At 33.8% G+C, this 12,276-nt stretch overlaps 2 protein-coding genes across 3 annotated transcripts; one reads left to right on the top strand and one right to left on the bottom strand.

The window, feature by feature from the left end:
• Nucleotides 1–2,251: 2,251 nt before the first annotated feature.
• Nucleotides 2,252–6,204, bottom strand: LOC123307684 (kynurenine/alpha-aminoadipate aminotransferase, mitochondrial). Its single transcript, XM_044890086.1, has 4 exons — nucleotides 5,802–6,204; nucleotides 4,300–4,658; nucleotides 3,677–4,132; nucleotides 2,252–3,158 (listed from the first exon to the last, which is right to left on the bottom strand). Exons 1-4 carry the CDS (start codon nucleotides 5,908–5,910, stop codon nucleotides 2,748–2,750), a joined length of 1,335 nt encoding a protein of 444 aa, XP_044746021.1. The 5' UTR covers nucleotides 5,911–6,204; the 3' UTR covers nucleotides 2,252–2,747.
• Nucleotides 6,205–10,356: 4,152 nt separating this feature from the next.
• On the top strand, nucleotides 10,357–12,164 carry LOC123307886. Of its 2 annotated transcripts, XM_044890364.1 has the most exons (7): nucleotides 10,376–10,501; nucleotides 10,563–10,592; nucleotides 10,946–10,974; nucleotides 11,030–11,145; nucleotides 11,207–11,280; nucleotides 11,378–11,584; nucleotides 12,021–12,164. In XM_044890364.1, the coding sequence occupies exons 2-7, from the start codon at nucleotides 10,568–10,570 to the stop codon at nucleotides 12,128–12,130; spliced, it is 561 nt and encodes a 186-aa protein (XP_044746299.1). In that variant the 5' UTR covers nucleotides 10,376–10,501; nucleotides 10,563–10,567; the 3' UTR covers nucleotides 12,131–12,164. The 2 variants fall into 2 exon arrangements, with proteins under 2 accessions (XP_044746298.1, XP_044746299.1); XM_044890363.1 differs by having other exon boundaries at nucleotides 10,357–10,592.
• The last annotated feature ends 112 nt before the right edge of the window (nucleotides 12,165–12,276 follow it).

Raw genomic sequence — 12,276 nt, 5'->3', positions numbered from 1 at the left:
AGTTGCTCTTTCAGAATGTGTAACACTTTTAGCTCTACGATGATTTTTCTGGGAGGTTACTTAAGAATTCGTCAAGATCGAACGCTTGTACTGGGGTCGAAGAAATCTGGATATTTATTAGTGAAAGAGTTGCTCTTTAAGAATAAGTACCAACACCAAACAGTTGCCCCGTGATCCAAGAATTTTTTATAGAATATTCTTAAATTATTCATCTAACTAGAAAAAAATCGAGAGTTTTCTGCGAAAACTAGTTTCTGTGTAGTAGTGTAGTTTCGTTATAACCAAGTTTTCAACCATTATTCGTCGATCTATTTCCGCTGATTGAATTTTCTTCAGCCAAGCCTTGTTAAATTACGTTGTACCTACTTACATCGATTTATCATACGCTTTTTAAGCGATCAACTGCCTTCTCACGAAGACATTAATGATCCCCATCACCGAATCATTAACCTTTCTGTTTGCATCACAGGGAATATTCGTCAGACAATATTTGCCCTGGGCTTTGTACAACACCCCATCTCACAATAGCGGGGTGTATTCAATAAATTCACCTGTCCCGTCAGCGCGGGAGAATGATTGTTCAAAGGGATGTTTCTCTAGACGCGTGACTTGCACGTGACTCTGTCATCGCCACACTCGATTGATGTATTAATAAGAATTTCGCATTAATATGAGCTCCTTTATGTTGAGTCAGCCTCATACGTGTCCACTATAAATAAAGTTTCAGAAGTTCTTGAACCTCACTCTGTATATTTACAGGGTGAGTCTTTGACTCGTACAAATATTTTAACAGTAGATTATTGAGGTCAAAAGAAACAATTGTTTCCTCTACCATTTTTTTCGAATCTGCTCGGTTTAAAAGATACAGGCTGTTGAAAAACCATAAAAAATAATTATTTTTAGTTCTCTCACAAACGGTTTTATCGAATGAAATTAATTTGGGAATATGGTTTTTCATTTATTTAATAAATCTTTTTCGAACACAAGATATCACCTACGTCTTCCAGTTTTCTCGTTATAACCATTACGTACCATAAAAGTACCAAAAATTCAAAGAACCCAACTATTGAAACTTAGTTGAAAGCTATCTAATGAATATTTGAACGTTTTGGAAAATAAAAATAGTTTTCATGTTTTCTCGTATAATGAGCTATTTTCGAATAATTTGATGTCAAAAAATTAGAAAGTATCTGTGAAATTTGAAAAATTGGGATATTTGGCTGAATATAACTCTGTTTAAAAGATCCACAGATGTGTAGTGTCACAGATTTAGCTAGTTTATTTTGTTTTTCCAGATGACACAGCTCATTGTGAAAACTTGAAATGGCTACCTATATTTTGTTATCAGGGCAGAATCGAAAAAAATGATATAGGAAAAAAGTGTTCCTTTTGAACTCCAGAATCTACTATAGAAATATTTTTACGAGTCCAAAATTCACCCTGTATAAAAAGCGCTATTTGAAACCGAAGGAGCAAATTTTTTTATTGCAGCAGTTGTAGCTAAATTGAAATCTGCCCATGTTTTTCCTGGGTAGTATGAGTAGAGGACTACATACTGCTATTCTTATCAAAAGTTCCAATCGATAACCCTTGTGATAACAGTTAGGAAAGTCCAAAATTCTCTATAAGTATATTTGCCAATCATTTTCATCTCATCGTTTCAAATTTTGAAAAAACACAGATTGCTACCTGTATATAAATGAATAAGCAGCTTTTTCTCGAAATTGACGAATTTGAGAAGGAGTGAATTTTATACCCAACAAATTTTCCTCAGCTTCACACTCTACTCAAATCGTTTATTCAGCTATCTGAAACACAGCAGTTAATAAACATTCCTGAATTCCATCCCAACTAATAACTACAAGACTAGCTTCATCCTTGGGGGTGGATTGGTAGACCACCAGCAACCCTCCTAATGCCTAACACGTGGCTGATGGCTTAGTTGAGCATAGTTCTGATTTATTGATTCCGACGTGCAGACTTAATTAGAGTTCAAGCACACTCCCAGAAACGTTAAAGGACTAGTACACAACATATTAGACGAATATGATTGGTAGGGTAGGTAGCTCAATTCGTAGACACCGAAAATTCAATAAGTAAACTAGAATAGGGAGGATAACTCTGCTCATATTGGCGGTTTCAAGGAATCTATCAATAAATATTTCGGTTTTAATTAGTATGGAATATCAATGCCTATAGATTCAACAACATCAAAAAAAAAGTGTAGTGAGGAACGAAAATGGACAAGACATATCGGACAATCTTTTTATTCATCAATGAATCATCATAAGCTATAGATGTATTCTAATATCTTATGATATAATCTTACGCTAATACCATATTATCAACATAGAAGGGATCAATCAAAACTAATGTTTCTCCTTCCTAGATCATAAATAACTTCAGATAGGTATATCTTCAATGCACACAAATCTTATAATGTTTATATACAATCAACATCAAGAAGAATTTTATCTGACAAATATTATCATTCATGCGTGAAGTTCAGCTGAAACACAAGAAGTATTTCGAACAACAAATGATCTTTCAATCGACAAGACTTGAAGAAGTATCGATATCTACTTCTAATGCTGAGCGAACTTCAAATACAGAGAATAATTTCCCATTTTTACATGTGGCGTGAAATGCTCCCGTGACCTTTATTTCTAGGTTTTTCTCCCGGAAACAGCACCACGTTTCAGCCCTTGTCAAGGATCGGTCCCATCGAAATGGTAAAACCTCATGGACTATATGAAATTGTCCAATTTCCTTCGCAACAAAGCCTGCTCCTCTCGTATCAACTCGGCCAGCAGCCTCATCGCCTTGTCGATCTGTTTTGGCGACGCCCTGCTGTAGGCAGCTCGTATGTAGTTGCAGGCCACTGTCGGATCTGCCATGAAGGCCTGACCGGGCGCGAAACAAACGTGTTTCTTCAGTCCTCTGGTCATTAGCATCTCGTAAACGTCCGGCACGTTTCTCACTTTGATCCACACGAACATGCCACCAGATGGAATCGACCAGTCGCACAAACCTTTGAGGTGCTTCTCCATAGCAGCTATTATAATGTCACGACGCACCCTGTAGAAGTTGGAGACTGTCGCGAAGTGTTGTAGCATCTTCTCGAAGCCCCACTGCCTGAAGATGTTGTTCACCATAGACTGAAATAGAAAGTATTATGAGCCACTAAGAAACTTATTTTCCAATTAGACATACTAATGGCAGAGATGGATAGCCTACTAGAATAAAACTCGTAGGTTATGGTTACGATTCTATAAAATTATATGGGAGTGCTGATAGAAACGAATTAGGCAAGAATGAAAAGGTCTATTTTGCCTTGCGAAAGAAGTGCAAACGTCTTTCATTGGCCTTGAACCTTTCTGTGGTAAAGGAAAATGAACCTTCAAGAAAGAGTTTCTGGAGAAGGAAAAAAGTGAAAGATAGTGACTCTCCAAAAGATTTCTTTGGAACTGTAACACATCTAAGTACCTGGACCCCCTCTGATGGGGAGCAAAATAGATCTTAAGGTGCAGTGCAATATAACTCACTTTAAAATCTAGAATCTTGGTGATGCGTACGTAAAAAATATTCCAGCAGTGCAAACGTCTTCGTTATCATTATGCTGAGGATATGGAAGTCTTGGACGCATCACACACTTTCTGATTTGAAGATTTCTTACCTGCGATAGGGAACTACTGTGCAGATAGGCACTCTGTATGTGCAATTCGATATTGGTGATCAATTGCTTAGGGCCGGTAACCCATCCAAGCCTCAGTCCAGAAGCCAGAACCTTGGAAAGCGAATCGAACCTCAACACTCTGCCTTCCACGTCAAGAGACAGGAAGGAAACAGGTTTGGCATCTTGAAAGTCCATGAAATAATAAGCGTCATCCTCCAGGATCAGTATGTTGTAGTCGCAGCATATCCTGTATATTTCTTTCTTCCTGTCCAGGGGAATTGTGACGCCCGTTGGATTAGCTGCAGTTGGGTTTATGTAGAATATCTTCGGCATCTTTTTGGTGGGGTCTGTTGAACATTGACACTTCCAATCTTCGAGGGTTGCAACCAAATGTTCCGGAATGACACCAAACTCATCTTGTTCTATTGGAAGAAGCTGTGGTCTGTACGGTTTCATCTGAAATATGACAATGTGTTCTTAGAATTCTCGTTCCCATTGTTTTCCAACAACGATTATTGTTCAATTCCAATAATGGCCTTGGCAATGTCCAAAGAACAAATGCAATAATTTAAATGGTTCGAGTTATATCTATTGTATGTAAAAATAATTGAATCCATACTAACCACAATCTCCGTCCCAGTATACAAAGGATTCTGAACAAGAATTGGTACTCCTTCCTCTATGCACATCTCTATAGATTTGCTGATACCACACTGGGATCCGTTTGTTATAATAACATCTGTCCCCTGCCAGTTAGGTGGTTCATGGACGAAATAAGTAAATTCCTTGAGTGTTTTAAGGAGTGGAGGATAGCCTTGGCTGGGGAGGTACTGGAGGGAAGCAGCAAGCTCTCCTCCTTGGAGGGTAAAAGTGGAACCATCCTTAAGGACAACGTTGATAGCCTCAAAAGGAAACGAACCATCGTTGGGCATTCCCTCGGCCAGGGAAATTGTCTCTTTGGGCGCATTGTAGAGTTTTTTGGCTGGAATATTTGTTTAAATCAGCAAAAGATAAACTCCCATAGCGGAGAGCAAAAAAGAGTTAAGACCCGGAATCGCCCTTTGTTATGATATCATCATCATAAGCAGCATGAATTGCAGAAAATGAGAGATGCTATTTCCACAACAAAACCTCTGAATTCAAATATCTATTGAGTTGATGAACTCGATTTTCGGGTTACAAATTTCACAATAACCAGATCGAGCTGGAATCGGTTGTTTGTGCCTTTCTGATCTCTGAACTTCAGGGAGATAAAGCGGTAATTAGCTTAGTTACACTTTTCGAATCGATTTTTTTCTATCTCTTAATTGAACACTTACTGATTGGGATTAATTGCCTTTTGATATTCGCATCTGAACCTCTATAGTAGTCTAGTATGACATTCTTGTAGAAAACTTATCGACAAGTCCACATCGTTCAGAATAAGATAATTCAAATGGAATAGCAGATAAAGAATGTAGTTCATTATGTATACTCTTTTATTGTTAATATAGACTACAAAAAAATTCGCAAAATTACGATTTACGTGTGACCGAATGGAGTTCGTTAAACTATTGTGATAATTGGATTTATAATCTTTCGACTGAAGTTTTATGTCATGTATCCATGTCTGCAAAGATAAAAGATGTTTTTTCTTTCGTTCTAGAAGAATCGTTCACTTGCACAATCTTGTTTTGTCGAACATTATCGTATAGATTCGGACGCATCTGATATTCGAATTATCATTGTGAAATTGGGGATTCTTCATTTCCTCATATTGTTTGTTTGCATGGCAGATTGCTGACGCAAGTGCTGATCTACATAATATTTAAACTTCAGGAGGACATTAAACTACGACAACAAAACATTCGTATTTCGAAACTAATGATCTACGGCAAATAGTACTAAAGATGAGAAAAATCAGTTGGAAGTACGAGTAGAACTGAAAACTTTTCAAATAGGACTTTTTTTTCAATTGAACCTCTAGGAAAGCCTTAGCTTCATCATTATCATTAAGAAAATTGTGTCATTAAAAATGAAAATTTCAATAAACTAACTGCAACTAAATTCAATCCTAAACACATGCTGTCAAGGAAAATATTTGTAGATACAATTAAATATCAATTATTTTCAATAAAAAACTCACTCAGCTCTCTCGTTATTCCAGGTCTTCTTCTGGAAGAAAGTCCATTGATGAAATAACTATAGTCTAACGACATCTTTGGATTGACTGGTTTAATTGACATTGCTTCCATAATTATTCTTTTTCGACGAATATACCTACTCTAAAACTGCGATTTCAACACTAGTATAATTTCGAAAGATGCTGCAGTAAAGCCTATATGCCACTTGTAGAATCACAAAACGTACAAGAAATGATGGCTCATTTAATCGGAAAAGATTTTATATGAGTTCGAAAAAGGGTGGGGGAATCTTCATTCATGAGCTTACAACAACTATCTCAGAGGAGGTGGCTGACGTAATATCGGGCATAGCTGAGTATTCCTATGGACAGGTACCTGCACCGAAAAGCTGATGAAATATCCTTATGCTACTATGTCAGTATTTTTAAAAGGCACAAATCATTATTTTTGTTTTATGCCCGTCGTGTGATTAACTGCATTTTAAAAACATTTATTACAGATTACAGCTCAATTTTTGATCAATTCTCAAAATTTTCAAGGTACCAAATCCATATCGACTATTTACTGAAAAAATTTCCTGTGATTTCTTTCATCATGGTTTAGCTTTTTTGAAATAAGCTGATTTGAACTTCGAGCCAGTTCCAATTGAAAGGTTCAGATGAAATTTGTGTAAATTATTGAAAAAACAGGGTGTTTCACGAGTAAAATATAAAAGAAAAACTAGAAGATAACGAGCTAATTCAAAGCAATTCCATCTAGGTATTTTGGGTATCTCGTTTCCAATGACCAGAGTGTTTTCTGGAATTTGTTTTACTATCACTACTGAAATTATTCAGAAAATTTCAAAAAAATCAGTAACGGACCAAATGAGACCTTATTATAATTCCAACCGAAGAAAAACAACTTGCACATAGTTTTCATTGCACTTTTTATACTTGCGTTATCTGCATGCGTTATTGCTTCGAAATTGATCGCTGGAATGCCTTATCAGCGACTCATTTTTGTTAGATGTTTATTTTTTTTAGAAAAAACGCAGTGATGAATTTTGATTTGGAAATACTCGATAGTTTCTGCCTCCAATAGATATAACTAGTAACTTAAAATTGGAAACTATACCACATCTTGTTTTTGAAAATCGTCACCTTTCCTGATATGATTTTTCCGAGAACAACCAAAAATTTTATTTCTAACAATATTTTGTCCTTATAAAAAATTAAAGAAATATAAAAAAATAATGTTCTTGGATCAATACAAATTGTGAGAGGAAAGCAGGACAACAATTCGATAACAAACAAATATAAGACGTCCAGTCAAGTGTAATCAAATATATTTATCGAAATAATTTTTTCATTGTTTATCGAAGAAAACATATGAAATTTCAACAGTTGCCTACGTCATTTGCTCCCTTATTAGGTAATGACATTGCCATTGATACAGCTAATAATCAGCAAATTTGTTATCCAAAACGATAATTGTTCGCTGGATAGTAACACGATAAGATAAATCTCCAGAAGAATCGTGGGGGTTCGAAAATACCAAAAGGACGTGTGAAGAAGACCATTAGAATGGATGATGCAATCAAAACGCAATGTGAAGAATTCACACCGTTGGAAGGCTGAAAGGCCCGTCAATGACGAAATCTATCGCTGATAAAGATCATTATTTCATTTCGGGATGTTTTTGAGTTTATACTTTGTTTACTGAATGTCTGAATATTAAATCATGACAAAATTTCTTGAAATGTGTTTTCGGGAATTGATTTAATACAATTCCCTTGAAGTCATTTCAAATCATGTTATTCAAATGAGTATATGGATGATTTGTTGATAGTTTATTTTCACCTGCATATAGTGGTTTATTATGAATTTCCAATAATTAACGTTTGGAACACAAAAAAATAATTATAATTTCCCTCCTGGAGCTTTTGCTGATTTACATTCGATCACACGTAGATTTCCAAAGAAACTAATAAACATAATAAAATTAATTCGTTTTTCTCGGAGACAGACTGAAAAAAATTCGATAAATTTGATACAGAATCGAGTTCGGTCTGACAACGATCATCAGTCTCAGTTCTGGGTTTGAATTCAAATAGATATAAATTTTTCAGAATGCAGAAAATTTTAACAACTTATCATACCGAATATTCCTTATTTGAGGAGTCTTTCATGTATAAAAATATGAAATTCAGAGCAAGCGAACCTGAACAGACCGCAAATGCAGTTTGATATGCATTGTGCAACATTTATTCCGATACGAAATACGAATTCTCAAAATATGTAGTTTTTATCCTGAAAAATAATTTCGAAATCATATTTTATATAGTTTCTGTTTAATTAATTGGAATTGTAAGAGCTTTGTTGTTATTCTTAGTGATTGAGACCAAAATCTAAAGTTTGTGAATTTTCAATTAATATCCAAAAAACTCTTAAGAATTGAATAACATTTCAATAATTCAAACATCATGCCATGCATTAACCACCTGATGAAAAATCATATTAGTAAATTCTGCTGAAAAAGAGAATAGAAGCAGAGAAGCTCTCAGCCAATTAAATAAATTGTAGCACTCTCTTCATCAATCCGAAATACGACAATAAAAAAAAATTATACGACAATAACATTTATTGGAAAAGCAACAATAAATTGCTACCATTCTAGCTCAATGAAAACATACAATCGTGGTGCGGTCCATTTATATTTATAGAATAATTTAATTCAATATTATTCTGAAATTGAAAACCATATAAGATTTCATCAAAAAAGAATTTTTTTGAATTGAATCACATTTCGACTTATTACCTATTTTCATAACACATATATTTCCAAACCGAATCGAGAGATTTTGAAGCTCCTTCATATAATTTTTATTACGCTCCTCTCTCTGCAAGATTTTGCCTTTTTGAAATTGAGAAAAAAAAATGGTTTTTGTTAGAGCTAATCAAATATCATTTCTGGACATTTGACAATCAACCCCTACATATCCCCCTTATGCTTCTATATTTTTCAAATGAAAAATTCGTCAAGAAATACATGTTTAACATGCAAGGCTTTCGTGTCTTCATAAAATTGTTTGTTGGATTACAATAAATATTAAATAGTTCTACTCAGACGCTTTTCACATATATGCCTGCATAAGTTATAATTTATGTTAAGATTGAAATAAGTTGTAATTTGTAAAAAAAATAGATATCTATATAAAAATTTTTAACAATACAATATCTGTCTGTATGACTTTACACTGGCCAACTCAATATAGTATTTATGACTGTATTTGGTAAGCGCCTATACAATTTTTCACCCAACATTAAGAAGCTGGAACAAAACAAAAATTATTGAGAACTCCCCCACGATTTTCGTTGGAGAACCTTCTCTATCGCAAAAAATTAGAAACACCCTCTTTATATAAATTCACATATTTCTCATCATCAGTGCAATCCAAAAATAACTTAATTTCGGCAAAATTCAGTTGAGAGGACAAGTCCGCCTATATATATTTCTCTTTTTAAACTAGATACCCCATAACTTAGGAATATTATACAATAGGTTTTTGTTTTTCCTTTTTTTTTACAGATAACTTTGAAAAGTTTGTGGTTTCGATCCAGCAGTCCAACAGATAATTAAAGTACTGTTTCTGAGATATTTCAAATGACTATCAAACTATCTGATATGAACAGATATCACTGTACAGTAGAAAATATTCATTGCATCATTATAGTTCTGATGAAACTTAGCCATTCAAATTTGAAGCATTCATGAGATAAGAAATAAATATAGAAAATTGATCCTCCGGTTGAGTAAAATATTGGATTCCATCTTCAGCTGGCTCATCTTAGATGACTATGAATCCAATATGACCTGCACTGTAATCACGAACATCGGTTTTATACCGTGAATTCTAAAAGACAAAGCTGCGCATCCACCATTATAATACTCTCACAACTTCAAAAATTGCGCATCCACCTAATAGCTATTTAAAACTTTCGTCTTGGCGATATTGGAATTTCCACTATTTTGTTTTATTATTTGCAATATATTCGTGTTTGTATCTGATTCCCAGAAGATTGCTATTTCTTTACTCTGAATTCTCAATTTTCTATCATGTATTTTATTAACAATATACCTACTTGATTGAGTGGAAGTGAAAGGTAGCTTTCTTCTCCCTTGAAGCGAGTTATTTTGAGCGGGGGTATATTGCATCAAAAACCAAGAAATTTGGGCAGGTATAATGATAACTATCAGAAGTCGGTCAATCTTAATTTTCTGCTTAGTAGATCAAAAAATGATCCACACACTAGGACAATCAGAAGTATAATAATTTCCCTGCTCCGTACACTAAAGTTGTAACAGCTTTAAAAAAATCGCTAACTTGAGGTGAAATAATTCATTAGCAGCTTGTAGTGCTTCGTTTATGGTTTCACCTTGATACTCAAGTCCTACAATTAATTCCAATATAGATGGATGAGGCTTGTAAAACTCATTTACCATGACAATTACTTCGCTTTTTTCTAATGTTTTTCCTTGGATTTCCATATCGAAGGCAGAACTTCGAATTTACACTATAATTCGTTGTCAGATACATCGATACATTATGATTTTTCTTTACAAATATACTATCACCAATTAAATCTTATATATCGAGCCAAACTGAGGGGGTTTCATTATAAATAGTAAAGTGGTCGCATTCATTTCAAGATATCCAGAAGTAAGACTGATATATTTCTAAACAATGATTGTGAGGATCATCAAAAATTTCTTATTTTCAGTATCGATGAGTTGCATTTTTGTGAGTGGGGGTAAGTATATTAATTTTAATTTTTCAATTTGCTTCATTAAATAATTCCAATCCTACGGAGAAATCGGAAATGTTTTTTGTTCTTTCAAATGATTATTTGTTCATTTTTCCTATGATGAAATAATATTCGGAGATGATCTGATTATATTTGAATTTAGGCCTGTCAAACATAATATTTTCTGTAGAGATTTTCTGTATATTAATAAATTACACTTTCGTGAGGTATTATTATATAGTTCAATGCTTTTTTCGCCAAAATTAATCAGAGCTTAGGATGAAGCTTTCCCCATACACAAATTAAGTTGCGTGCAATTCTAATAAGGAGCGATGGATCTAATTTTCATTTAATTTCAGCATGTGCGTCCAGTCACAAGGATTTAGAGGTATTTTCTCAATTTATAATAGATCAATCTAGATTCAATTGGTATATAATTTCAGGCAATAGGAGAAATCTCAATAACAAATATAAAACATCTCGAAGATTCATCAAATAAAAAAAGTTATATCTACGATATATTCAACGAAAGTAATACAATTTATGATGAAGTTTTCTGGTGAGTTTGCTCCATAGCATAATACATATTCAATAAAAAAGTGAATATCGTTTCGCTTCAGGATTGTCTTAGCATCATTCATACTTTATGTGGTGTACATGAGAGCCAGAACGAATTTTAGATTAGATTATCCAGGTAATATATATCGAACTATTTCTATAATGAATTGTTTCTCATTCGATCAGGAAAGCCCTTGTTTATTGATATTTATGTAAAAAAAATCATTTCCCAGATGAAGATGAATCGCCATTTTATTCTGCTATAATAAAATACAGGAAAATAGTTGCACCTGATCCTTATCTCGATACTGAGAAAAAGAAATTCGATATTATGTCAACATTCGAAAATGGACCACTCATAGCCTTTTGGATATTTTTGTATTCCGTTGCCATTTTCAGTTTTGATGATGTGTTCGGAGCAACTTACAAACATATAGAAGGTAAGTGAGAAATACTGGGAACAGAATGATTTATCATGTACCGTCTAGCTGAGGTACATGTATGAAAATGAACGTTTTTCTGGTTTCAAATATATCTAATATAAATTTTAGAAGTGTGAGAGTTTATTTGATTATTCGCTTAACGTCCAGTTTCATGATCAAATTTAAAGTCTATTTAAGCTGAGAGCTCATAGTTTAGATGATATAGTTTCAGATTAGACTTTGAGTTTGATTATGAACTGGAGATATTTCCAATCTTTGATTGAATGTTCAGAGAAATATGGAAATGGCGGATGCGCTATATTGAATGGGATAGTCTTTTTTGCTGGAATCAAAATCTAGTGGGTTTTACGTAATTCTTTTCCAGTTATACAAAATTGTATAAAATATCAAAATGTCATGAATTTACAATATTGAAGCTTTTTTTTCTTTTCAGATCTGACCAGTCTAGTATTTGCTTTGTTCATTAATTGCAGCAATATTGTAGTTTGCTGCATAGTATTTGATTTATGTTCCAGTGCTCCAATGAAATATTATGAGGAATAAATTTACGAAAATTAATAAATTTCTATTTTCGCAAGTTGTTTTGATTGAACTTTTCAAAACACTACACAACAGTTCAAACTGACAATTATACATTGTATTATCATTTGGGATGGATAAATATAAGATTCATTTTTCTTGTCAAAAGC

The sequence above is a fragment of the Coccinella septempunctata genome, chromosome 2, assembly GCF_907165205.1.
Source record: "Coccinella septempunctata chromosome 2, icCocSept1.1, whole genome shotgun sequence".
NCBI classification, from domain to species: domain Eukaryota; kingdom Metazoa; phylum Arthropoda; class Insecta; order Coleoptera; family Coccinellidae; genus Coccinella; species Coccinella septempunctata.
The sequence above is the reverse complement of the archived record's forward strand: the minus strand, read 5'-3'. Positions and strand labels throughout refer to the sequence as shown.

Bases quoted from the DNA above. Each gene is read 5' to 3' on its own strand.
- LOC123307684 (XM_044890086.1), bottom strand. From the start codon at position 5,910: ATGGAAGCAATGTCAATTAAACCAGTCAATCCAAAGATGTCGTTAGAC. The intron at 4,133-4,299 runs GTTAGTATGGAT...GTCATATTTCAG, and splicing joins ATACTGGGACGGAGATTGTG to ATGAAACCGTACAGACCACA. The intron at 3,159-3,676 runs GTAAGAAATCTT...TTTCTATTTCAG, and splicing joins ACAGTAGTTCCCTATCGCAG to TCTATGGTGAACAACATCTT.
- LOC123307886 (XM_044890363.1), top strand. From the start codon at position 10,526: ATGATTGTGAGGATCATCAAAAATTTCTTATTTTCAGTATCGATGAGT. The intron at 11,146-11,206 runs GTGAGTTTGCTC...GTTTCGCTTCAG, and splicing joins ATTTATGATGAAGTTTTCTG to GATTGTCTTAGCATCATTCA. The intron at 11,281-11,377 runs GTAATATATATC...ATCATTTCCCAG, and splicing joins TTTTAGATTAGATTATCCAG to ATGAAGATGAATCGCCATTT.